General features: G+C 34.3%; 1 protein-coding gene, 1 long non-coding RNA gene and 1 other non-coding gene across 3 annotated transcripts; 1 reads left to right on the top strand and 2 right to left on the bottom strand.

The window, feature by feature from the left end:
- Positions 1–317: 317 nt before the first annotated feature.
- Positions 318–26,669, bottom strand: Vha44 (V-type proton ATPase subunit Vha44). The gene is made up of 13 exons (XM_090114872.1): positions 26,516–26,669; positions 25,975–26,111; positions 25,007–25,108; positions 23,727–23,778; positions 10,675–10,772; positions 10,227–10,315; positions 9,662–9,760; positions 8,566–8,689; positions 7,694–7,825; positions 6,775–6,872; positions 5,356–5,491; positions 4,125–4,247; positions 318–759 (listed from the first exon to the last, which is right to left on the bottom strand). Exons 2-12 carry the CDS (start codon positions 26,101–26,103, stop codon positions 4,149–4,151), a joined length of 1,158 nt encoding a protein of 385 aa, XP_089970998.1. The 5' UTR covers positions 26,104–26,111; positions 26,516–26,669; the 3' UTR covers positions 318–759; positions 4,125–4,148.
- LOC149898523 (uncharacterized) lies at positions 1,612–2,059 on the bottom strand. The gene is made up of 2 exons (XR_016458012.1): positions 1,794–2,059; positions 1,612–1,718 (listed from the first exon to the last, which is right to left on the bottom strand). It is a non-coding gene; the product is annotated as an uncharacterized LOC149898523 (long non-coding RNA).
- Positions 9,256–9,337, top strand: TRNAL-AAG (transfer RNA leucine (anticodon AAG)). The gene has a single exon. It is a non-coding gene; the product is annotated as a tRNA-Leu (tRNA).
- Positions 26,670–26,962: the final 293 nt, after the last annotated feature.

The following is a 26,962-nucleotide window of genomic DNA, read 5'->3' as shown; positions in this document are numbered from 1 at the left end:
CTTAATGACTACCATTTTCATAGATTTACGGATAGCGCAGATCAACAACAACAATCAGTCTTAAGTGACAGATAAGATAAACAGAACATACTGCACAGAAGTTATTAAACTGGTTATAAGAATGTAAATAATCAGCCTTGTACGCACAGAGACCAACAAATTTTAGATGTAACTTAATTTTCATACTTGATATCATAATATTCTGTATTTAAACATAAACAAATTAAGTTTTTTTCATCTTTGTACCAATCGGCATGCTTGTTGGTCATAAATTAATTTGTGGGAGATAATATTATATGAACAAATAAAACAATAAAAAAACAGTAACTTGAATAATATTTATTATGTACTACACAAGTTATATGAGGAATGTTCTTATGTACAGTTTGCATTTATCATACCAATATAATTCATTGAACATTATTTTACAATTTAGTAACAGTTGTTATATATATCTACTCTAAAAACGCAACGTAATACTGAAAAAAAAAAACATTTGTTGCGTTTCATTATATTATATTTCTGAAGCTTTATAGCATATAATGGCAACATTATAAATAAAATTTAAATATAAATAGCAACAACCTGCTTCAAAACGCGCGATTTATAGAAAAATATAATTGGAATATTTTTTTTTTAATTGGGAAACCGATATTTTTCTAATAGTGTATATTAATTAATTATTTCATTATTGTACAATGCAATATTGCAACTATTGCTGGCTACCGCGGTCAGACGCACAGAACTTGGTAACATTACCTGTAAAAAAAGGAAAAAATAATAATTAAACTCTTTGTAGAAAAAAAAAACATATAAAATTATAAATAAATGTGGGACATTAGAAATAAAAAAAAATATATATTTTTAGTAATGAATGTTGCTTAGGAAAAATGGTCCTTAATAACAAGGTCTAGCTTTTTTTTATAGACCGGGATCCCTCGCCCTTTTTCGTAAGTGATTACTAACAAGCTAAATTTTCGTCAGTAGCTTCATTTTGACGAGACGCCCAACATTAGCTAGTACAAAAATTTCGTAAGTGGTAGCTAACAGGGGTAATGAGAACATAATTTGTTGATTTAGTGGTTATCAAAAATTCATATTTCATTACTAACTGGTTTTTTTATTTATAATTCTTATAATAATAATCTAAATTAGCCGAAAAAATATTTGTCCTACAAAATGCTAGGTTTGATCAACGAGGTCCCATTTTTGCAACATGTACTATTTACGAGGTCATGAAAAATTATTACTAACCAGCTGATTTTTTTTTGTTGGTTAGTTAATAATTATATAATTTAACGCCCACATTGTCCTACACATTACGTGGAACGTTTTTCTAGTCCTAGACTCCTAAGTTGTCCATACCACAGGACCATTTTTTTTATTAGTAACTGTAGGACAAAAGTATCACGTGATACATTAGTGTGTTTTTTATCCGAATAAAACAATGTCCTACAAAAAAACTGGTATGCATCCGTAGTCCTACAATAATCGTAATTTTCCTTTTTCCTATGTGCAACATGAGGTAAAGTGAAAATATATTTATTGAAATAAATCAACTTTATTATGTAACATACACGAAAAAGTAGATATTTTTATATAAAAAAGTAATTAATTTTCATCTGACTCATCAGAAAAACATTCATCCTCACTACTGGCATCACTCTCCTCATCTTCATCAGTATCTTCTTCATTCTGATCTTCCGTGGTATCTAAATCTGTAATAATATGAAAAAATTAATTAATGTCGCCGAAAAATTAAAAACCGAATTTCAATAATATTAATAGGGTACCTTGCAATTGAGAAGATAATTCTTCAAAGGATGGGCTTTGAGGACCATCAAACCAATAATACTCGTATTTACCATCAATTATTGTCCATCCATAATTTTCAGGTACTTTATCTGTGGGGCACCGCATGTGTGCATTACACCATACATTGCTGATGAATACCGTTCTTTTAATTTGTTGCAACAATTCTTGTTTTGTTGGTGGCAAACTGGAAGGATCATATCCTATAATATTTTTTTTTAATACTTTTTCACTTCCACCTTTTGATCTATAGCCTTTTTCAAATAGTTCATACCGTCCTCTGTTGATATCATTTTTGGTTTTTAATGAGTACACTCTACATACATACTCTTCAATAATTCGAACTATTTCATTTGACGTTGTTAATACTGTATGATCACTTTGTAGGAGTTGAATAAAAGCCTCTTGAAAATTTTTATTTTTCTTAAAAATACTGAAAGGTCTTTTTTTTCTTTTGACAGATTGAACTTAGTACATACAAGCTAACATTAGGCGTCTAGTGGTTGTGTGGTCGATGTTTCAGAGCGTCCAACACGTGGTCAACAGAAAAAAACAGCACGGTTATAGTCGGCTTCAGCATGGAGTAACTAAACACAGTACGCAGCATCGCGCGCATGCGAACTAATATAACTAAACTCCAATAGAAAAATGTACAGAATGAATAGATTTTTATTGTTATGAATTTCAAATTCCATTGGAGGATCAGCAAAATATACCATGCAATTTGTAGGACAATGTGGGCGTTAAATTATATAATTATTAACTAACCAACAAAAAAAAAATCAGCTGGTTAGTAATAATTTTTCATGACCTCGTAAATAGTACATGTTGCAAAAATGGGACCTCGTTGATCAAACCTAGCATTTTGTAGGACAAATATTTTTTCGGCTACTTTAGATTATTATTATAAGAATTATAAATAAAAAAACCAGTTAGTAATGAATTTTTGATAACCACTAAATCAACAAATTATGTTCTCATTACCCCTGTTAGCTACCACAATCGAGCATTTTCGTAAAGGAAATTCTTGGGCGTCTCATTGAAACGAAGCTACTCACGAAGTTTCAACTTGATACTAATTATTTTTACATCTAGTATTTGTACTACAACCTAAGAGTGTCGGACTAGAAAAACGTTCCACGTAATGTGTAGGACAATGTGGGCGTTAAATTATATAATTATTAACTAACCAACAAAAAAAAAAATCAGCTGGTTAGTAATAATTTTTCATGACCTCGTAAATAGTACATGTTGCAAAAATGGGACCTCGTTGATCAAACCTAGCATTTTGTAGGACAAATATTTTTTCGGCTAATTTAGATTATTATTATAAGAATTATAAATAAAAAAACCAGTTAGTAATGAATTTTTGATAACCACTAAATCAACAAATTATGTTCTCATTACCCCTGTTAGCTACCACTTACGAAATTTTTGTACTAGCTAATGTTGGGCGTCTCGTCAAAATGAAGCTACTGACGAAAATTTAGCTTGTTAGTAATCACTAGGGCCCGGATTAATATGTATTTACATATATTTATTTGACATTGTTTTCGTAATTAATCATCGTGTCCACAGTAAATATGTTATTTAGATCGTGAAAATTCAGGTTTTATTTTCCATATTTTTCCATATTTTAAACGTAAATCCATATTCCACAAAATATCAATAAAATGTATCCATATTTTAATCAGCGCTATGAGTTTTCTAAAAATTCTGGCAGATAATGGCGCTCGAGAATTCTTCAACTTCACTCAAAGAAAATTTGAAGATTATTCAAAATATAGAAAAGAAGATTTCTGAATCGGAAAGACCCGTTGATGAAGTTGCTAGACAAAAATTTTTTTATGTCATAGAAAAAAACAGAGGATTTCATATCCTAAAAAAAATTAACAGCATGCTGTGTGGAAGGTTATAATAAATAAATAAATACTTACTTTACCACTGCGCCAAACACGTGATTATTTACTGCAATTCAAATGTTAGTGAATCGGAAGTTGATTATAATTGTAATTTTTTATTTTTTTCAATTTTCAAAAAACAAAAGCTTTATTAAAAATGTTGTTACTTGCTTTTTATTGTACATATTTTTTCCATATTTTAGTTTTTTCAGTCCATTTTATATTTACATATTTCGAAATTTTTAATACATATTTATCCGGGCCCTAGTAATCACTTACGAAAAAGGGCGAGGGATCCCGGTCTATTAGTTCTCAAATTGTGTTTAAAAACAACAAAAAATGTTTAACAATCTATGAGACTGGCAATTTTTTTTTAATATAAAAAATAATTGAAAATAAATATAGATTTACCTATAACAGCCATTCTATGTCCGCTTAAGAAGTGGATTTCTCAATCATGTCGACGTTGATCTTATAGAACACGTACGGGAAGTATTCCGACTGGCCGAAGCCGAGACCGGCTAATTCAGCGTTCTGTGAACAATACAGAATATGTATAACAAATCTTAATATATATAAATCTCGTGTCACAATGTTTGTCCTCAATGGACTCCTAAACCACTTAACCGATTATAATAAAATTCGCACACCATGTGCAGTTCGATCCGACTTGAGAGATAGGATAGTTTAAACATGTACCACGGGCGAAGCCGGGACGGACCGCTAGTTTATATATAAGTTCTACTAATATTATAAATGTAAAAGTTTGTGAGAACGGATGGATGTTGGTTATTCTTTCATCTAAAAACTACTGAACCGATTACAATGAAATAAGACACAGGCTACTTTTTATTTCGGAAATCCCATAGGAACCGGAATCGTGCGCGTTTTTCTTTGAAAACGCGGGTAGTTAAACGCGGGCGAGGGTAGTTTTACTTTTTATTTTGTACGTGAGTTGTTTTATGATCTAAAAGCTAGTGGTACGTGTGTCTGTCTGTCTGAATTTTGTTAAACATATTTGAGGGTAGTTTGATGTTTGTTTTCGTATATGATTGTGTGTCTAGTTCTATGATCTAAAAGCTCGTGCTATGTCTGTCTGTCTGTCTGAATTTTGTCAAAACACATTTGAGGGTAGTTTTGAAATTAGTTTTCGTATGTGATTGTGTATTTATTTTTTTATGATCTTAAGCTTGTGCTATGTCTGTCTGTCTGTCTGTGGGTGTGTACTCACGTCCTGCGTGTTGGAGGCGTGGTGTGCAGAGTGGTCGAGGTGCGCGTAGAGCTGCTGCAGCACGTCGCGCAGCTTCTTGTGTTATGTGTGTCTGTCTGTCTGTCTGTCTGTCTGTCTGTCTGTGGGTGTGTACTCACGTCCTGCGTGTTGGAGGCATGGTGTGCGGAGTGGTCGAGGTGCGCGTAGAGCTGCTGCAGCACGTCGCGCAGCTTCTTGTGTTATGTGTGTCTGTCTGTCTGTCTGTCTGTCTGTCTGTCTGTGGGTGTGTACTCACGTCCTGCGTGTTGGAGGCGTGGTGTGCGGAGTGGTCGAGGTGCGCGTAGAGCTGCTGCAGCACGTCGCGCAGCTTCTTGTGTTATGTGTGTCTGTCTGTCTGTCTGTCTGTCTGTCTGTCTGTGGGTGTGTACTCACGTCCTGCGTGTTGGAGGCGTGGTGTGCGGAGTGGTCGAGGTGCGCGTAGAGCTGCTGCAGCACGTCGCGCAGCTTCTTGCTGCTCTTGCGGCTCGGCACAAGCACGGCAGCTTGGAAGTTCACGGGCAGACCGTATCTGTACAATAATAATAAAAAAAATACAAAAAATTGTAGAAAAAAGCACTGTTGTTTACGAAAAAACACAATTTTTCTACAAAAAATATTTTTTTTTTTACAAAAACCAACATTTTTTTTACAAAAAAACATTTTTTTTAATAATAATCAAAGAATAACCATTTTTCTACAAAAAATAACAAGGCCGCAGAATATATTATATTCGAATGTTGTGTCGAGCATGTTTTCGCGAATTGGACCAGCTTGCAACGGGAAAGGTACAGTGCGTTTAAACAAATAGCAGAAACGCAAAAGAATAGTATCTGAATTGATATAAATGGACATAAACTTATGACGTTTTGCCAATTATAGTTCGGTTCACACTAGTAAAAAATTCCCATCCCATCAAAATTGGTAAAATACGCGAAATCGTACGAACTAAGTTCGTGTGACTAGATTTACAAACATGTGTCGCACGACTACGGCATGCGATTGTCAGTTAGGACACCAATTCGAGTTTCATATATATTTTTAATCGCACAATCTTTCGAATTTAGTTCGCATGAATACAAATGTCGGGGCTTGTTCAATGCGAGTGTAATGAAAAAAGAAATAACTATGCGAAGGTTATATTTCAATAACTACATAAACATATTCATATGTAATTAATATTCAACCTATGCGACCCACCCGCGTCCCGACAAGCCCGTGACTGTCCATGCATATTGCACAAACTGTTTATATACGAGTTACCGTGTAACTTTCTTAGTGCTACACTTGAAATTCAATAACTCGTAAATTGGCATGTCGTCGCTACACAAACTTTTGACGACTCAAATGTTTGTGTTGTGTCTACGGCGTGCGATTGCCAATTAGGACACCATTTCGAATTCTATAATATGTTTGATCGCGTGTTCGTACAAACTAAGTTAGCGTTATCGTAACGTAGGTTTACTCACTTCATGAAATATTCGAGAATTTCATTATCATGCTTTGCTTTGTTTGCCATATGAAAGGTACACTGATAATAAAATTTGCGGAACTTGCGCAAGTGAACGCATACAAGTTTTAGTACTAATACTACTTCGACGCTTGCTTTGTTAATACTTGCTTAACAAAGCAAGCGTCTTCATTTTTTTTTAACAATTTTTAATTTTTAATGCAATAAACTACTTATTTAAGCTAAAAATTATTACTCATTAATATTTAACTCGGGAACATAAACAAAACAACGTGTTTTTTCTTCTTAATTTTTATACATATTATTTTTTATTAATATTTTAAATAAATTAATAAATAACAAACCTTAGCACCGACTCGACGAAAACGCGCAGAGCCTTCACATGTATCCAAGCGCAGAAGCACTCAGAGAAATTCACCTTCAACCATCGCACCAACGGACCCTGGACAGCGAAAAACGTACTTAATATTATAATAATTAACTTTAATTTTTTTTACTCATTGTCAATTCATAAAGTGTCCGAGTAATAACTCTACCTATGCGTCGGTTAGGCAGAGTTTTATAATAAGCGTATTCAATAGACAAAATAAGTCTTTAATAAGTTTAGTAGACAGACTTTACAATTATTGAGCGACTTTAATCGTTATTCCCACTATATAAGGTGGTAATTTGATTGAACGTTTTATAGAAGACAACTCGGATTTATAATTATCATTTCAAGGGTATACATAATTATTGTGACGGTGTTGCCATCTCACGGAGCTCGCACTTCGTTTCATGTATCGTCGTACTAATGACCGTTTCCGACATATTATAATATACTAACTTCCGCCCGCGGCTTCGCCCGCGTGGTGTTTTTTCGCAATAAAAGGTAGCCTTTGTTCTTTCTCAGGGTCTAAAGATTGTCTGTGCCAAATTTCTTCAAAATCGGTTGAGAGGTTTAAGCGGGAAAGCGTAACAGACAGACAGACAGAGTTACTTTCGCATTTATAATATTAGTAGGGATGATGCATAATTAACCAACTAACTTCGAATATTATAAAGAGGCTAATTTTCAATAATATTATAAAGAAGAAAGATTTATTTGCCTCTTTGTTTGTATTGAATACTTCTCGAGCCTATTCAATATATTTTACCGATCTGCCTGATCGATTTTAATGTTATTTTTTTTCACTAATACAATGCTACATTATAAGAAAATAACATAGACCATATTTTATTTAGATTTTCCCTAGCATTTAATAAATGAACAAACAAACTCACAAACTGCTTCTTCTTATCAGTAACGAGTTTAGTTATCTCGTTCTTGCCAGCGGCTAAATCTTGTTCGTTGTAACTAAACTCGCGCACAACGAACTTACGTTCGCGGGCGTGCAGCTTGAATTCTTCAACCACCTGTGAAATAATTATAGTAATTACATATTTCAAAATTATTATCACTGTCATAATCAGCCATCAGGCTTTAATCCAGTTATATAATAAAATAAATAAAAAAAACACGCATGACGTTTATTAATTATTAAATAAGTATTATTTTTTATTTATTATGAGCCATGGCTGTCCCACTGCTGAGCAAAGGCCTCTCTTCCCTCAATCCATTTCTCCCACCGATTATTATTATTATAATTTATTAAATAGGTTCATTAACAGTTGTTACATATGCATCTTTCGCGTTAAACAGTTACAATAGGATTAATAAATTATTATGCACAACAATTCCAGATGAACACAACATTCACAGAAACTAATAATAACGATCCGCGATTAGTGTCTGAATTAGATCTCTCCGTTTATAGTGGGTCGAAATCGAATCTAAAGGGCTCAGTTACATACAAACATACAGGTGACCCTAATAATAGCATTTAGAACTGTTATATTCAGAGGGGCAAAAATCATTCCGATGTCAGCAACCTGAATCTAAAATAATAATTTATATAGATATGGTTATATGTTCTTAAAACCTCATTTTCTATACACTAAATTATTATTATTATAAGAAAATATTAATAGTATGTGCAATAAATATAAATATATAAGAAACTTGTGTTGATTTGTTGCCCTTATCTATACTTGGTTAGTACAATAACATTTTTATTCATAATTGTACTCCTAGTTTCCTATACACTATAAATTACCTTCTTAAACAAAGTGACAGTGAAGAGTCCATAATCATTGTCCTGGTGTATCAGTTGAGAGGAGCGGGGAACGATCATGTTTGTTATTTTCTCGTAGTTTGCGTTCCAGTCGTTGAACATCGACCTAAAGAATTGGTGTTATTATTACATACTAGCGGTCCGCCCCGGCTTCGCCCGTGGTACATGTTTACGTTTTCTCTAAATAAGAACCATCCTCGTACTTCAAGGAATATAATAAAAAAAGAATTATCGAAATCGGTTCAGCCGTTCTCGAGTTATGCGCTTACCAACACATTTTGCGATTCATTTTTATATATAAGAAGATTATATTTTTTAATAACTACTTGTATCATGTATGCCTTTTTTATTTTACAATGCCTTATATTGTTTACAAATACTGTTATAAATATTGATTTTTTTTCTGTGTATTCAGCAATGGTTTAAAATTAAAAACTAAGCTTTTACAGATATAAAGAGTTGTTATTAGTCACGCAATATTCTGGTTAAAATAAATTGATTGTTCTAAACATTAAAACATAAAAAAAATATGAGTCAACCTTGATATATTTCGTCATAGCTTACATTTTCTAAATTGATCGGATATTTAAAAAAAAATCTCGATCGTATTAAAAAAGTTCAATATAATAGTACAAAACAATGCTATCCCGAATTTTACAGCTATCCTACACGGGTAGCGTGGCCGAGCGGTCTAAGGCGCTGGTTTAAGGCACCAGTCTCTTCGGAGGCGTGGGTTCGAATCCCACCGCTGCCATAATAGTTTTTTTTTTATTTACCATTTGTTATTATAGTAAAGTTTAATTATAGGTCAAGTGAATATAATAGAGGAGGTAAAATATATCGCTAATAATTTAATTCGAATTTAGTCCGATAAAGTAATTAATAAAGCGGTATTGCATTTAAAATTGTTACAAACACATTTTGAGATAAACAATAAAAAAATATTGAAAAAAAAAAAAAATCTAACCAATTTCTAAAAATTGAAAAAATATCTCAATATGCTCAATTTAGAACATAATATATGAAATACAGGGAATCTTACCATCAAATCCGGATTTAAATCGGTAAAAAAACTCACTTAGGCACAATAACAAGCAAGGTGGTCAGGTACTCGCTGTCCAAAATGAAGTGTTCCTTCTTCACGAGGTCGGCCAAGTTGCGGGTTAGCAGGCTTCCTCTGGAATGTTATATATTTGCATTAAAAGCTTATATTTTTTACTACTCGACTTAGGTACCTTTGTCTTAAAAGAAAAACATTTCCTATTTATAACGTTTTCATTGATGGTTCACTCCCTATTGGTTGTAGCTACTATTTATAACAACATACAAATAAAGCAAAGCTTTCTTCGCTGAATGGACTATCGAACACAGAAATATTCTTCAAATCGAACCATCACTTTCTAAGATTACATCTCTTTTTTATATTATATAAATAAAATAAATTTCTGTTCTGCGTCACTCTTCTATGAGAATAAATATAATATAGCAAAACATGCAGGACTTAACTTACAATCTAAAATTTTGAACATTTCTCTTATTTGCAGAACCTAAATGTTTTTCATATGAATACATCATACAACTATCGTATCGCAAAACCCTGATAAAATAACACATTGAAATATAAAACAATAAACCATACTAACGTCTGTTTCTTCTCCAGATTTTGTAAGTTTCCCTTAAGTGCGTTGTAAGCGGATGATTTCACCTTAAGATCCGCGTCGATTTGACCCACCTGAAAATTATAATAAAAATAAAATTAGTCTAGACTAGTATTCAAATTATGTTTGAAAAATTCCTTAAACTATTGCAATCAGTAGATGCTTTTTTAAGTAGTTATAGCTTTTTAAGTTTTTACCATTTACAAATAAAAAAGAGTCTGTGTGCCGAGCACACGTGTCAGAAGTGAAACTTCTTTGGCAAGGTTCAAAGATACCAAAATCGTCGTCTACTCCATGACCAGACTGTATTGCCATGACGCGACCTTGAAATTTTACCCTCAACGGGCCTAAAGAAGTTTCACTTCAAAAAATTAACAATCAGAAGTGGGATTACCTACATTATTCACTATAAAAATATATATAAATAAATTACCTGTTTACTGATAATATCGGCGATATTGCGCAGGCTCTGTTTTATCGGATACTTGGCCATGTCCCATTGGAAACGGGTCAAATATGTCGGCAGATCGCCTGTAAACATTAATATTATGTTATACGACTTGCATACGACTACGACACGATATCGTGGATAATAACGATACGACAATTGTAAACAAGGTTTTGATTTACAGAGTAATATATTTATGCAGAACAATAGTCAATAAATATTATAATAAATGTATTGTATCGTTATTACGGTTGACATTTAAATTCACAAATTATTGCTCATTCCATAGGACAGTAAGAAAAAATATTTGAGTTAGAAAATTTAATGGGCTTATTATACAAGAAGGAAGAATGCTTAAAATTTCCGCAAAACAGAACAGAAAATAATATTGGGATACTTCAAGTATGTACTCCTTTTATCTTTTTGGAACTACTTTATACATAAAACATATTTCAAAATAAGAAATGCATTTTCAAATTATTATTAATGGCAGTCTAAAGCTTTGGTCTGGTGATCATGACGCACAACGCTGAGGTATACGGTTTGCGATGCCGGACACTCAATCATATGAAAAACGTCGACAATGTTCTCTTGTTCCGTCGCAGTATGCGTCCGCGGCGAAGGGCAAGCGCGGTGAGTGGGGAGGTGTACTCCCGCACAGCGCGGCGTCATTCTCGATTGAACACTGCGGTGTGCGGGTATGCGTCACGGCATATATGAATGCGACAATATGAATTTTTTCGAAGATAATTTAATAGAATTAGTTCGCAGCTATCCTTCTTTATATAAAAATAAAGACAAAAAACATAAAAGTTTGATAATTACAGCAAAATTGTTCATGTTCACGTCTACCTTGGTAGCTGCGGCAAAATCAACTGACCACCTCTCCGCAGGGACGGTAAATGCTGCGTCGTGACGCTGCGTTGGGGCGCATACCTCAGCGGTGTGCGTCATGATCACCAGACCAAAGCTTAAGATGGCAGTACATCGATTCTAATACAATGGAGAAGACCTAACAAAAGTTTATCTATGGAAAGAGCAGATTTAAATAGTTCTTTGTAATTGTTTTATTGTAACTGACTGATAATGGTAGTACATTAATTAATTGTTTTCCGATAACAAAACTTAATCACAGTAATAACAAGAAATTTTATATATGTAAAAAAAATCCTTTTTAATCTGTACCATTATCATCTTTACAACAAAACGTCATAACTCGCGCCAAATTTGAACTTAAATTAAAATTTTAATTCATTTGGGTAAGTGCTGAAACAAAAATGGACAAACCAAAAAAATAATATAGAAGCCAACTGAAACACAATAAAACGACGAAGGAAGTACGTACTCATTAAGGTACAATGGGTGCATTCCGCTATGCTCACAAGGAATCGTACCAAGGCAAGACAAAGAGGGAAGATAACCTCAAAATTTGTGGGTTATAAACCTCAGTATGGTAACTATTTTTATTATTGGAAATAGTACCCTAAACTAAAGACATTAAACATAACATTGAATATCTTTCTGTGATTTATAAATATGTAATTTCAATGACACTGCTAAACATTGTCTAGACTCTAGACGAACTTGCTGCCTTTCTATTTCTCCTGTTTAATCTTCAGAAAATATTGTATTTGAATGGTAACACTATTAGCTGAAATAATGTGTAGTTCCACATATTGATGGCGATTTAATTCAAATGTGACAATGACATAGCAATATTTTCAACGTAAATCTTCCCTCTTTGCTTTCACAAAGAACAGATAATAAAAATCATGCATCAAACATAACCAGCATTGTGATCACCAAGCGGAATGCATCCAATCTCATGCAATAACATCCTATAACATTCAACTACAGGACAAATAAACTACTTATCATGCAAATCATTCATCAAACATATTAAATTAATTAATGACACTGTTTTTTTAAAACAATAATGAGAGGCCAATCTTTGAAGTACCTAGTAATCATATTATTATCAATTTTTTATTTGTGAAACTTAACGCTTAGAATTTTCGGACGGATAGCTAATAAAATTAAAAGATATAATTTATTAAGTAACTTATTTATTGCATTAAGTATGATTTTTTTTCATTGTATCAAGTAGTGGCCCTGTTCCCAGAGGATAATAAATATGTATTGTGTTTAGTTTCCCCACCATAAAAATACAGTACAAATCTTTCAAATCTAAATAAATAGATAAATACATAATAAAATTAGAGACTGGCTATTTCAATACCCTACATTTTAGAAATAAATTCAATACTCAATATTTATTTACTTCGAACATAACTAGTTATGTAGAAACTCAAGAAAAATAATTAGAAATGAAATAGGTACTTAAGGTCCCAAAGTCAAATATTAGGAAGACACAAGAGGAGATAATATTATTCATGCTGGTTGCAAAACCATGCATCATGCAAAACTACACTTATGTTTCTGAAAAAAAAGGAACAATTCCTTAAAAAAGTGTTTTCATAATATTTATAGTATAATATTATGTGTAATGTAGTACTTCATTTAAAACATTAGAACACATAATAAAACTTCTTATTGATTTTAAATGACGGACATGTAGGTAAGTGATCGTTTTCCCTAAAATTGTATTCATAGAATAAGCAAATTTAAAGATCTTGATGATAATGTCGTAAGTTGAATTTTCTATTTTTCGGAAATACATGAATTTATCGCATTTATAAATGAATAAATTAATTCTTAATTATAAGAATGGTTAAATAATGAACTTGGGTTTCATCAACTACAACTTTCCAAATCTTTGGTTAAAAAAATTGCAGACTGCTATCTTAAGATACCGTACAGTTACTTACCTACTTAAAAAATCGCGAAAAATATATTTGCGAAGGAAATTCACTCTAGTTTTACCCTAATAATAATTAATAAGGATTTGCGTATAAAGGTAAAAGAACATTAATATCGAAAATGGCTTGAGATCGTCTCAATTCCCATTATGAAAAAAAAACCGTATAAATGTCACTGAATGCTAAATGGAGCAACTCTAAAACACATAAAATGAAGACAAAATCATGAACACAAACCGTTAACCCTTAAAATTATTATAAAGTAAAATATATTTCATAGATTTTAAATCTTAAAACACTTGAGTATTATATCATAGGAGAAACGTGCACGTGCACGATTTTTAACGTCTTAACTCTTAAGGACGCATATACAAATTGACGCGCATCAATTTTACGTTTTGAGTCTTACTACTACACGTGCACGGCTCACACACACAGCGAAATGCGAGAAACGACGAAATTATGACTAAACTGACACGACTTGATAATTGAACTTATTTTTATTGCCATGTTTTTTTTTTTAATTTACTTTGATTTGTTTGTAACGTTGAATGGTCACAAAAGTAGATACCATTTACCTAATTTCATTGGACAGTGATTGATTGGTAAACAAGTACTTGCCAAAGTGTACTTCGAAGACGGCTACTGGAACTAATAGACGAGTAGAGCTAAGTATGCCGAGTTTGGGCTCATTTTGTTAGTTATGTTGAGACCTTACCTCCGGACTTGATGGAGTGACCTGAAGGTGTACTTCGAAGACGGCTACTGGAACTAATAGACGAGTAGAGCTAGGTATGCCGAGTTTGGGCTCGTTTTGTTAGTTACGTTGAGACCTTACCTCCGGACTTGATGGAGTGACCTGAAGGTGTACTTCGAAGACGGCTACTGGAACTAATAGACGAGTAGAGCTAGGTATGCCGAGTTTAGGCTCATTTTGTTAGTTATGTTGAGACCTTACCTCCAGACTTGATGGAGTGACCTGCAGGTGTACTTCGAAGACGGCTACTGGAACTACTAGACGATTTGAGCTAGGTGTGCCGAGTTTGGGCTCATTTTGTTAGTTATATTGAGACCTTACCTCCGCAATTGATAAAGTGACCTGCAGGTGTACTTCGAAGACGGCAACTGGAACTAACAGACGAGTAGAGCTAGGTGTGCCGAGTTTGGGCTCGTTTTGTTAGTTATGTCGAGACCTTACCTCCGGACTTGATGGAGTGACCTGAAGGTATACTTCGAAGACTGCTACTGGAACTAATATACGAGCTGAGCTAGGTGTGCCGAGTTTGGGCTCGTTTTTTTAGTATATAATTTTGTTGTGGTATCAAATGCAAGTGGGTTTTCGAAAACTAGAAAGAAAATACTTTTATTTGGCACATACATATACTACTGATAGGTACTTGCAAATACTTTTTAAGTTCCAATATACTGAAACATTACTATAAATAAAATGTTGTGTGGTTTTATGAAACCACGGTAAAAGTGAAACTGTTCGAACGGTTCCGAACACTGCTTTGTGTAGCGCATGTCGCGTGCTGAGTAGGTATACCTACTCGGCAGCCGCGATACACGCGACATGCGCTACACAGACCAAAAAGTTTGAGACGATGTAATAAAAGTTTCACTTTAATAAAATCTATCAAAAATCTTATATCATACGTATATAATATGTATCTTTATTTATATCTAACTAGCGACCCGCCCATGCTTCGCATGGGTGCAATGGCACGGCCGCGGCGGCCGGCCGGTACCGCCGCAAACGCTACGTCCCGCAATTTTTAAATCTGTAATATCTTCGAAAATATTCACTTAAATCATACGGTGTAAAGGGCCATATAGATCTATATTAAATGAACAATGTATTTAAGGTATTTAATTGGTTAAGAATTAATGCTGTATTGGTTAAAATCGCTTCGAAAATTAGCCATTATTTGTCGTAAAAAGTAAATGACAAAAAAAAGTAATTGTGGGTTATCCATAAGAGATAGACATATACCATCACGGACTTTTCCGTAGACTTTTTCAATGTGTACAATACTTAGTACATTATTTTGATAGAACTCGTAGGGTTCAGCCTGCGTTTGCAATGTAAGCGGAATAAATGTTATTATTTACGACATCACATTAGAAACCTCAAAAATAACAGTACTTTTCCACTATTTAATGGATGTTATTATACATATTAACCTTCCTCTTGAATCACTCTATCTATTAAAAAAAAAACCACATCAAAATCCGTTGCGTAGTTTCAAATATTTAAGCGTACAAAGGGACATAGGGACAGAGAAAGCGACTTTGTTTTATATGTACTATATAGTGATGATAGTGATAATATAATGTATCTATCTATTTATAATCAACTAGCGGTCCGCCCCGGCTTCGCCCGTGGTACATATTTCGCAATAAATATAAAACATAGCCTATGTTCTTTCTCAGGGTCTAAAGATTATCTGTGCCAAATTTCATCAAAATCGATCCAGTAGTTTATGCGTGAAAACCATACATACATACAAACCTTTCCTCTTTATAATAATACTAGCGACCCGCCCCGGCTTCGCACGGGTGCAATGCTGATACTAAATACACTACAGAAAAATTGTGAACGTTGTATAGGTATAAAAATATAGCGGCCCGCTCCGGCATCGCAATTCGCACGGGTATAAAATACATAGCCGGGCGGCCGCAAACGCTACGTCCCGCAATTTTTAAATCTGTAATATCTTCGAAAATATTCACTTAAATCATGCGGTGTAAAGGGCCATATAGATCTATATTAAATGAACAATGTATCCATGGTATTTAATTGCTTAAGGATTAATGCTGTATTGGTTAAAATCGCTTCGAAAATTAGCCATTATTTGTCGTAAAAAGTAAATGACAAAAAAAAGTTATTGTGGGTTATCCATAAGAGATAGACATATACCATCCCGGACTTTTCTGTAGACCTTTTCAATGTGTATAATACTTAGTACATTATTTTGATAAAACTCGTAGGGTTCAGCCTGCGTTTGCAATGTAAGCGGAATAAATGTAATTTTTTACGACATCACATTAGAAACCTCAAAAATAACAGTACTTCTCCACTACTTAATGGATCTTATTATACATATAAACCTTCCTCTTGAATCACTCTATCTATTAAAAAAAACCGCATCAAAATCCGTTGCGTAGTTTCAAAGATTTAAGCGTACAAAGGGACATAGGGACAGGGAAAGCGACTTTGTTTTATACTATGTAGTGATGCCACTTTGCGTTGTAATTTTATAACTCAAGAACAGGCTCACCTATCCAAACAAAATGTTTAGGCTTTTTTCAGACTATTAAGTACATGGTTTATGTGAAGTTTGGTAAGGTAGAGTAGTGTATAGTATGGTAGAATAGGGTAAAGTAGTGTAGAGTAGAGTAGTGTAGGGTAGGATAGATAGGGTAGGGTTATGTAGGGTAAAAGAAAAAAAAATGGATAAAACTCAAGAAAAACAATTCTTTTTAATTAATTCTTAGTTTTCATTATATTACTATGGCAATTTGATGAATGTTCCTGTAGTTCCATATTTCTTTTGAATCTTGGATCGGTCAATTCTGGAAGGAGGCTGTTCTTATAAAATCGAATTAAATGTGTCTTCATGTTCTCCTTCAAAAATTGATCGTCATATCTTTCCGGTTGCCCTTCGGGTGTATCATCACGACTACCTTCACGTAGCTCTAATCGTCTATTAGTCCCAGTAGCCGTCTTCGAAGTACACCTTCAGGTCACTCCATCAAGTCCGGAGGTAAGGTCTCAACGTAACTAACAAAACGAGCCCAAACTCGGCATACCTAGCTCTACTTGTCTATTAGTCCCAGTAGCCGTCTTCGAAGTACACCTTCAGGTCACTCCATCAAGTCCGGAGGTAAGGTCTCAACGTAACTAACAAAACGAGCCCAAACTCGGCATACCTAGCTCTACTCGTCTATTAGTTCCAGTAGCCGTCTTCGAAGTACACCTGCAGGTCACTCCATCAAGTCTGGAGGTAAGGTCTCAACATAACTAACAAAATGAGCCTAAACTCGGCATACCTAGCTCTACTCGTCTATTAGTTTCAGTAGCCGTCTTCGAAGTACACCTTCAGGTCACTCCATCAAGTCCGGAGGTAAGGTCTCAACGTAACTAACAAAACGAGCCCAAACTCGGCATACCTAGCTCTACTCGTCTATTAGTTCCAGTAGCCGTCTTCGAAGTACACCTTCAGGTCACTCCATCAAGTCCGGAGGTAAGGTCTCAACGTAACTAACAAAACGAGCCCAAACTCGGCATACCTAGCTCTACTCGTCTATTAGTTCCAGTAGCCGTCTTCGAAGTACACCTTCAGGTCACTCCATCAAGTCCGGAGGTAAGGTCTCAACGTAACTAACAAAACGAGCCCAAACTCGGCATACTTAGCTCTACTCGTCTATTAGTTCCAGTAGCCGTCTTCGAAGTACACCTTCAGGTCACTCCATCAAGTCCGGAGGTAAGGTCTCAACGTAACTAACAAAACGAGCCCAAACTCGGCATACCTAGCTCTACTCGTCTATTAGTTCCAGTAGCCGTCTTCGAAGTACACCTTCAGGTCACTCCATCAAGTCCGGAGGTAAGGTCTCAACATAACTAACAAAATGAGCCTAAACTCGGCATACCTAGCTCTACTCGTCTATTAGTTTCAGTAGCCGTCTTCGAAGTACACCTTCAGGTCACTCCATCAAGTCCGGAGGTAAGGTCTCAACGTAACTAACAAAACGAGCCCAAACTCGGCATACCTAGCTCTACTCGTCTATTAGTTCCAGTAGCCGTCTTCGAAGTACACCTTCAGGTCACTCCATCAAGTCCGGAGGTAAGGTCTCAACGTAACTAACAAAACGAGCCCAAACTCGGCATACTTAGCTCTACTCGTCTATTAGTTCCAGTAGCCGTCTTCGAAGTACACCTTCAGGTCACTCCATCAAGTCCGGAGGTAAGGTCTCAACGTAACTAACAAAACGAGCCCAAACTCGGCATACCTAGCTCTACTCGTCTATTAGTTCCAGTAGCCGTCTTCGAAGTACACCTGCAGGTCACTCCATCAAGTCTGGAGGTAAGGTCTCAACATAACTAACAAAATGAGCCTAAACTCGGCATACCTAGCTCTACTCGTCTATTAGTTTCAGTAGCCGTCTTCGAAGTACACCTTCAGGTCACTCCATCAAGTCCGGAGGTAAGGTCTCAACGTAACTAACAAAACGAGCCCAAACTCGGCATACCTAGCTCTACTCGTCTATTAGTTCCAGTAGCCGTCTTCGAAGTACACCTTCAGGTCACTCCATCAAGTCCGGAGGTAAGGTCTCAACATAACTAACAAAACGAGCCCAAACTCGGCATACCTAGCTCTACTCGTCTATTAGTTTCAGTAGCCGTCTTCGAAGTACACCTTCAGGTCACTCCATCAAGTCCGGAGGTAAGGTCTCAACTCTCAACATAACTAACAAAACGAGCCCAAACTCGGCATACCTAGCACTAATCGTTTATTAGTTCCAGTAGCCGTCTTCGAAGTACACCTTCAGGTCACTCCATCAAGTCCGGAGGTAAGGTCTCAACATAACTAACAAAACGAGCCCAAACTCGGCATACCTAGCTCTAATCGTTTATTAGTTCCAGTAGCCGTCTTCGAAGTACACCTTCAGGTCACTTCATCAAGTCCGGAGGTAAGGTCTCAACAGAACTAACAAAACGAGCCCAAACTCGGCATACCTAGCTCTACTCGTCTATCAGTTCCAGTAGCCGTCTTCGAAGTACACCTTCAGGTCACTCCATCAAGTCCGGAGGTAAGGTCTCAACTCTCAACATAACTAACAAAACGAGCCCAAACTCGGCATACCTAGCACTAATCGTTTATTAGTTCCAGTAGCAGTCTTCGAAGTACACGTTCAGGTCACTCCATCAAGTCAGAAACTAAATATGAAATTTATAATCCCATAAGTATAAAATCTATAAATAAAATAAATGCGTGAAGGATCAAGTTTATTAGGTGAAATATTTTGTATTCGTACAGTGATCTTTTCGTAAACGAGGAGCTGCTTACAAGCGTCACAGTGTCTACTCACAACGGCGGCTGAGCGCAGACTAAATTACTAAAATATTTCATTACAAATTGTGTTGCAATAATTCAAGGTAGTGACAAATAAAATAACCCTTATTTCAATGCAATAAGTATCACGCGTTACAGCTAAATATGTGAAAAAATAAGATTTGATTTTAATTTTTTTCTCAGCCTATTTGTAACATTTTGATAGTTTTATCTAGTACCTTTTTGAGTTAGACATGTCTACTTACTTAAAATATTTTTAAATAAATCAATTTGTTTTATTAAATACAAGAAAAATGTTCGTTTATTCAGCACGATATTGTCAATTTTGGGTGAAGAGGCAACGGAAATTATTTTTTTCAATATTATAAACCAAAATTTTCGACTTAAAATATAGTACCATTTAAAGATTAAGGAGTAATCTATTTATGGTAATTATTAGTTAAATTTGGTTTTGTACTATTTCGCCGCAAAATGCACCGAAAAACTGCGTATTTTTGTCAGAATCGTAAACGCGTCCTTAACATATTTAAACCGGTGCAAGATTATTATGTCATAAATATAGTAGTGATGAATACCTTTTCATCCGATCATATGGATAACACATTTCAAGGCTTGTAAGAACCGTTTATTTGTAGATACAGTAAATAATATTATAAAACACGTCAGAAACCTAACGTGAGTCGAGTTTTTAATATAATATTTAAACACAAAATAAAAGCAAACTCAATATAAAAGCGAAACAATGACTCTTAGCTGTTGGAGGATATTTTATTGGTATTACATAGATTACATTATTATAGCGTATTACATATTGACTACGCAATACCTCAATAATTTATAAATACAATAAATATATTCTAATTTATTTACTTTCATTGTTCTGAAAAAAAGCGTAATAAAATAAAACAAACACAACCATAGTACATATATTGTATTTATAAACATAAGGTTTCGTGAATTTTAGCCAAGCGACAGATGCTTACAATACGTAAAAATACAAACTCGTGAATTTGGGTAACATAGCTTGGTCTATAACGTAGCGTCACCCTAAATTCGACGTTATTACTATTGTTATACGTTCCAATTCAGGATGGCGCTCCCGAAACTAGGTAACTAGCGCCACCTGTTGTTAGTGAAACACAATTAATGATTAAGTTTCGCAATCACCGACCTCGCAGTTCCTATAGTGTACAGGCAGCGCCAGTGTGTAGCGGACATGGAATTCATATCTAGCCCTACTCTGCCTAGCGGGATTATTAAAATTGACGGGTATTTGAGACTTTTCATCACTCACGAATCAATTTTGAAATTGCACGTTATTCTTTCGCCCAGTATATAAACATTCGCAACAGTACTTTTATTTATTGCGTTTGATGTTTCAATATTTTGTACTTTACATAAATATACAGCCAAATTTTGTGGTATTCGTTCTAAACAGAATGTACCACGTGACAGGGCATTCTTTCTGAATAGAAAGATTGTATCACGTGACACTCTAAAAATTATATCAAATTGCCACATCTGGTTGTATGTCAATAATTTTGTGGTTCTTTCTTTATAGAATGTACCACGTGACATAACTCTATTACCAAGAAGCTTATATCTAATACACTGGAGATTTCAGTATGAACATTAACTTGTCACAAGAAAATATGACCTTGAATGACGCCTGTATGTTTTTTTATCCCTTTTACACCTAACTAACTACCTAGGTGTGAAAGGGATAAAAAAACATACAGGCGTCATTCAACGTCATATTTTCTTCTTACAAGTTAATGTTCATACTGAAATCTCCAGTGTATTAGATATAAGCTTCTTGTCTATTACAAATTGTGTATGTAAAGCGCGAAGCCTCAAATGCCGATCAAGCAGGGTGGGTGGCGGGGGGGGTGACCTTGGGCTCGGTGCAGCCGGTCGTCGTCGTCGTCGTCCCATCGCGGCGAGCTGCGGCCGCTGGACGGCTGCGAGTCGGTCAGCGCGCGCTGTTCGCACGGCCAGCAGCCGTGCTGTTCCGAGAACGCCGAGTCGCAGACCGGCGACGTCGGCGTGGGGGGGGTACCCCCGCCCGGGTCCCCGTACGAGTCGACGCCTGCGTTCGGCATAGTATGCAAACGGGCCGTGCGACGGGCGGCCTCTTTTATTTTCGCTTTAGTTAAATTATAAAACTGCCCGAGCGCATTGCGATCTTGCGTTCGGTTCGTTACCGATTCTGCAAAATACGACCGTGGTCAATCGTTATCTTGCGCCGCTAGACCGTCGCGCGACGCTATCTACTCTGGTGGTCCCTGTGCGCGTGTCCTACGTTTTTTTCATTGTGACTCCCTACTTTTCACGCTTCGGTTATTTGACGGGACGTTAGTAAAGGAATAAGGAGAGAGATAAAAAAATATAAATAAAAAAAGTAATAAGTAATAAAAATAAGAAGCACGAAGCATGAACAATATGGAAGCTCGATATGACTAAGCTATGAATGTCTGCGAGGCAGTGATTGCGATCAATTGTGGTACAAATTATTGCATGACCGACAATTTGGTGCATAATTACACGTTTTCACAAATACTGACTGTGTTACAATCGACTATTACATAGATCTTCCATTCTAACTAAAATAAAGTATCCTACGAACTATGACAGATAAAATGAACAGTTCTTATCTAAGCGCTACTCTGCGATGTGAAGAATAGTATATAAATCTTATGTATTTTTACATAAAGTCGGTATCTTCTATATTATGTCAAAGATTATAATACACAGAAGATTATAATATCAGATAAAGATTACACGAAATCCGTAAAGTTAACCCAAGCCCTTAAAAACAGTTCAATGTTTATTAAAATAATATTCGCTCCTGTAAGTCGCTCTAGGTAATTATAAAACAATGTTATTTAAAAGCAAGTTACCAGCATATAGTTTAAACTATAAGCCCGAAGTAGCAAACGACTACGTCTGTTAACTTGTAATTTAAAATAATAGTACTTTATATATCAAACGAAATAAGCGGTAAACTTATAAATAATAAGCTCTAAATTCACATATTACATCCGAATACATACAATACACGTAATTACTCACTTCCGCATACTTTTTTCCATTTTTCAGACACTGAAATGCAATTACAGAACTAGCATTCTCACTATAAAACATTCCTAAACACATATAATCGTAAAATATTTTACAACTTGCCTAAGATGTAATGAAAATGCGATAAACGAAAATTTTTGTGTAAACAACATGAATGTAAAAAAACATTATCGTAACAGTGGCATTCGAGTCTCAAAATACTACCAACTTAAGCAGAGAACATACAGTTAAACATGGTGCAACAAATTTTATACGTCGTACAGTATAATACATACAAAAGGATGCAAGGTTCAAAATAGTCGCATGTATAAGAACCTCTTAAAATATTTACACTGACCACTCAGCATTCTTAGCTTCAACTAAAGATCATTAATGAATTTTTAATGAACATTAAAAATCCATTCAAAAAGAATTTGGTACAAATTAGTGCGAAACGAATTCATTCGAATTGTATGGGATAATGTTAATGTGTAAAGGGTACGTAAATAAAAAATATGCATATGTACAAAAAGAAAAATAAAACATAAATACAAATATACCTACAGTGCAATTTGGAATTGCAAAAAAAAAATAGATAATAAAACACCGCCCCCTCAATAAGGACGGCACAAAAGAAAAATAAACATGCAAATAATATGAAATAAATTAATAAAAATAAAAAAATGTAAAGGAAAATAAAAAAGAAATGTAAAGACCACCGAAATTGAGCGATACATGCTAAAATCTTTCGCACTATCCTGTGCTTTTATTCATCGTCTACTAAATGATCATTGATATATTTTTATTAGTTCAATCATGCCGGCCACTTGCCCGTTTTATACATAGCTTTAAGATCTATAAAATAATCTCCCACACATGCTATAATAATTCTTTCTAAAATTGAAAAATTGTTTACATGCAAAACACTCTCAAGTTAGCACTTTGTGCTGCCTAATTTAATTTAAAATGGCACTAAACAACTCTATATTTAACTATCTATGTTCGTAATGACTGTTAATATACTGTTTAGTGCCATGTAAAAAAAAATATGTTATTGGAAAAGATAAAAAAAATCACTTACTGTTATTCGCCATGAGGTTCTCGTGAAGTTTATCACGTTGGTCTTCAAGTACCTGAAATTGTTTATTTCGTATTTAAGTTAGGGTACAATAATATAGGTTTAATTTTTTTCAATTTTATGTGAGAAATGAAACAGATATTTCTTAAAAGAATTTTTTCAGGAATCTATCTATGATTTTATTTCTAAACAAAAAGTACATTTTTAAAACTCTGAATAAGGGGTTACTCAATAAGCATAACAGTAAAAAGTAATTAAGTAAGGCATTCTAATTTCTAAATTCACTCTGATAATCCATCTTAAAGTATTAACATTTGCACATTATATCATTATTCACAAGAATGACACTGGCTTCTCTATAAAAATGCATATAATCGAAAATTATATAAACAGGAGAAACAATATATGGAATAATTAGATAAAAAAAGAGCGTGTATGCCGAGCACACGTGTAAAAAGTGAAACTTCTTTAGCAAGATTCAAAGATACCAAAATCGTCGCCTTACTCCATGACGTGACGATATTGCCATGACGCGACCTTGAAATTTCACTCTCAACGCATAGAAGTTTCACTTCAAAAATATCTACTTAAAAAATTATATGTTATCTATATTTATAGTCTCTAAAAACAGTAAAATTTGACCAAATACCTGAAGTGAGTAATCTTATAAAGAAATCATACATATGATCCAAAGAAGCTTTGTTTTGTTGTATTTCCTTATTTTAAATCTTGGCAAATAGCCAAAGTTTTGCTATTGAGGTATTCCATATTTAAATTCCATACAATATAATGACTAATATGGGCATTGAACTCAAGATTTTTGTTGGTGTACATTTTAAATACATATTTTGAATAAATTAAGATTGTTAATTTTAAGAAATATCGTTAAAATTGCGTTAATATTTGCAATTGTGATGAATTATGTTTTATTCGTTTAAACTTGGTTTAAAACCAAGCTACCTTCCTGCATTACTTGCTGATATATAAATACCACACATTCCATTAAAAACTAAGCAAGCTTCTTTTTCACCGAAATACACATTAGATGCATTACCATTTTCCTTAATCTATACTAGTTAATAGCTGAAGAGTTTATTTGTTTTAACGCGCTAATCTCGGGAACTACTGGTCAGATTGGAAAATTCTTTCGGTGTTAGATAGCCCATTTATCAAGGGAGGCTATAGGATATATATCATCTTGCTTAGACCAACAGGAGTGGAGCACCGCGAGTAAAACCGCGGAACACAGCTAGTAAAATATACCAACTCATAAATGTACCAACCTCTCCGAGATACTGCGCCACCTTCCTGGTCACAGCCTCGACGAAGGTGTCCAGTTTACCGAGGTCATCAGACAACCCCACCAACTGATCCAAAGTCCCCACCTATTTAGTAACAATATTTGTTTATAATTTAAGTGACATACAACATAAAATTAATTTCCTTATTTACATTCATGTGTACTTATGGTAAGTACTATAGCTAAATAGACTTAAAGAAGAGAAGACTTGAAGTAAGTTAGAAAAAGGAAGATGTTTTAGACATTTAAAAAGCTTATAAATTGAAAGATAAGAAAAAATTTATCATGAGGGGGGTTTTGAATCCAGATCCTTTGCCAAAGTACGGCCATTTATTTTTTCATTTTACAAATTAGTATTGATTAGTTTCTGAAAAAAGGCTTCTACTGCTTTTGAAATTGAAAAAGCTATGGTAAATTTTCAACCATACACTATTTTTTTTATTATTATTTGACAATCATGATTCCAAAACCATAAGTTGAAGATTTAAAAAATGTAAAAAATGTTTACATATTATAGCATAATACATTGAAGATGTACAAATAAGAAACCATCAAGATTAAGAGAATAAAAATCTTGTGTTTTATGTTGCATGTTATCTGACTTGTAATTAAAAACATACTGATATTATTAAGTTCAAATATAATTAGAACAATTATTAATATATAGGTAATAGAGACAAAAATATTCTAGCTATAGATGATTAAATTTTGTTCACTTCTTATAAGAAGTGTTCACTTTATTTATTAGTATTTAGTAAATGGAATATACAGTATGGAGTTATGAGCACAGTTACTAATCAAATAAATCCTATGAATGTTTATATAAAATTATTCATAGATTTATTTTAACTAGTATTTAACTTTTAATATTGAAATAATGTTTCAAGGTTCATTTATGAAATGAGAGATCAAAATAAGTTTTTAAGCTAATTAGTCAAAATAAATACATACCTTGAGGTCAGGGATTGGGAATTTGTAGTTGACACTGAGGTTGCCAGCTTTTGTGGCATTATTCAGGGTATCCCATGTCTGTTGGCAGGTCTTGTCGCCTGGGGCACTTATAACCCAATATTCACTCATCCTGAACACTGAAAATTAAATATCCACTCATTATCTGACCTTGGAAAAACTACACGAAATACACACACTGAAACCTTCACAGCGATGCTTTTACTAGCGATAAGCTATTAAAACAACGAATAGCTTGAAAAATCGATATAATTAGTCCATCCTTCATGAATACGACCATCAAAATGATGTAAAGTTGTTATAACCTAAATTTGGGTGAATCAATATCGTGTTCAGGTTTACGGCGCCCGTTTTGCAGTCAGACGTCCTGGCGCCGGACTTGTATTACTCAAGAATACACCCCAAACCACCCCAATACACCCTACCACTATACTTAGGTTTTTGACAACTAATACTACCGCGTAAAAGCATCTTAGCACATTAACAATCACTGTAACGGGTAAATAAATATCATATTACTTACCGGCAATTTAAAATTTAATGCTGTTTATCACTGAATATTCGAAACAGCAATTTTTTGGTGAAATCACAAGACGATACGGGACTAGCCCTACAACACCGCCATGAAAATTCACGTGATGCTGTGCTGCCACCTACAACAACTAAATTTGTTGGACAGCTGATTTACGTCAGTTGTCTATGGATACTTATGAGTGTTGCATTTTGTTTTGCTATTTACAACGTTTTTGATTTGATTTTCATTAATTTACATTGGTTTTTACTTATGAAATGTTAAACTTTCTTCAGTCTGACTAAAATATACCATACAGGTATGTTCGTTTAATTAATTTTGGATGTCGTAATTAATCACTCGGTCAATTTTAATTGATTTGACAGTTTAATATGTATTGTCTATGGATTTGACAATAGTTTGACAGCATTCAATAAGATTTCAATCTTATTTCAATGC

Source organism: Colias eurytheme, chromosome 22 (genome assembly GCF_061535395.1).
Source record: "Colias eurytheme isolate Ceu_HAF_F1 chromosome 22, ilColEury1 Martin Lab GWU primary, whole genome shotgun sequence".
NCBI lineage: Eukaryota > Metazoa > Arthropoda > Insecta > Lepidoptera > Pieridae > Colias > Colias eurytheme.
Note: the sequence above shows the minus strand (reverse complement) of the source record. Positions and strands in the feature narration are given on the sequence as shown.

Coding starts and splice junctions, on each gene's coding strand:
- Vha44 (XM_090114872.1), bottom strand. CDS start 26,103: ATGAGTGAATATTGGGTTATAAGTGCCCCAGGCGACAAGACCTGCCAA. Junction 6,873..7,693: donor CTGATAAGAAGAAGCAGTTT/GTGAGTTTGTTT, acceptor TTCGCTGTCCAG/GGTCCGTTGGTGCGATGGTT. Junction 4,248..5,355: donor ACGCCTCCAACACGCAGGAC/GTGAGTACACAC, acceptor TATTGTTCACAG/AACGCTGAATTAGCCGGTCT.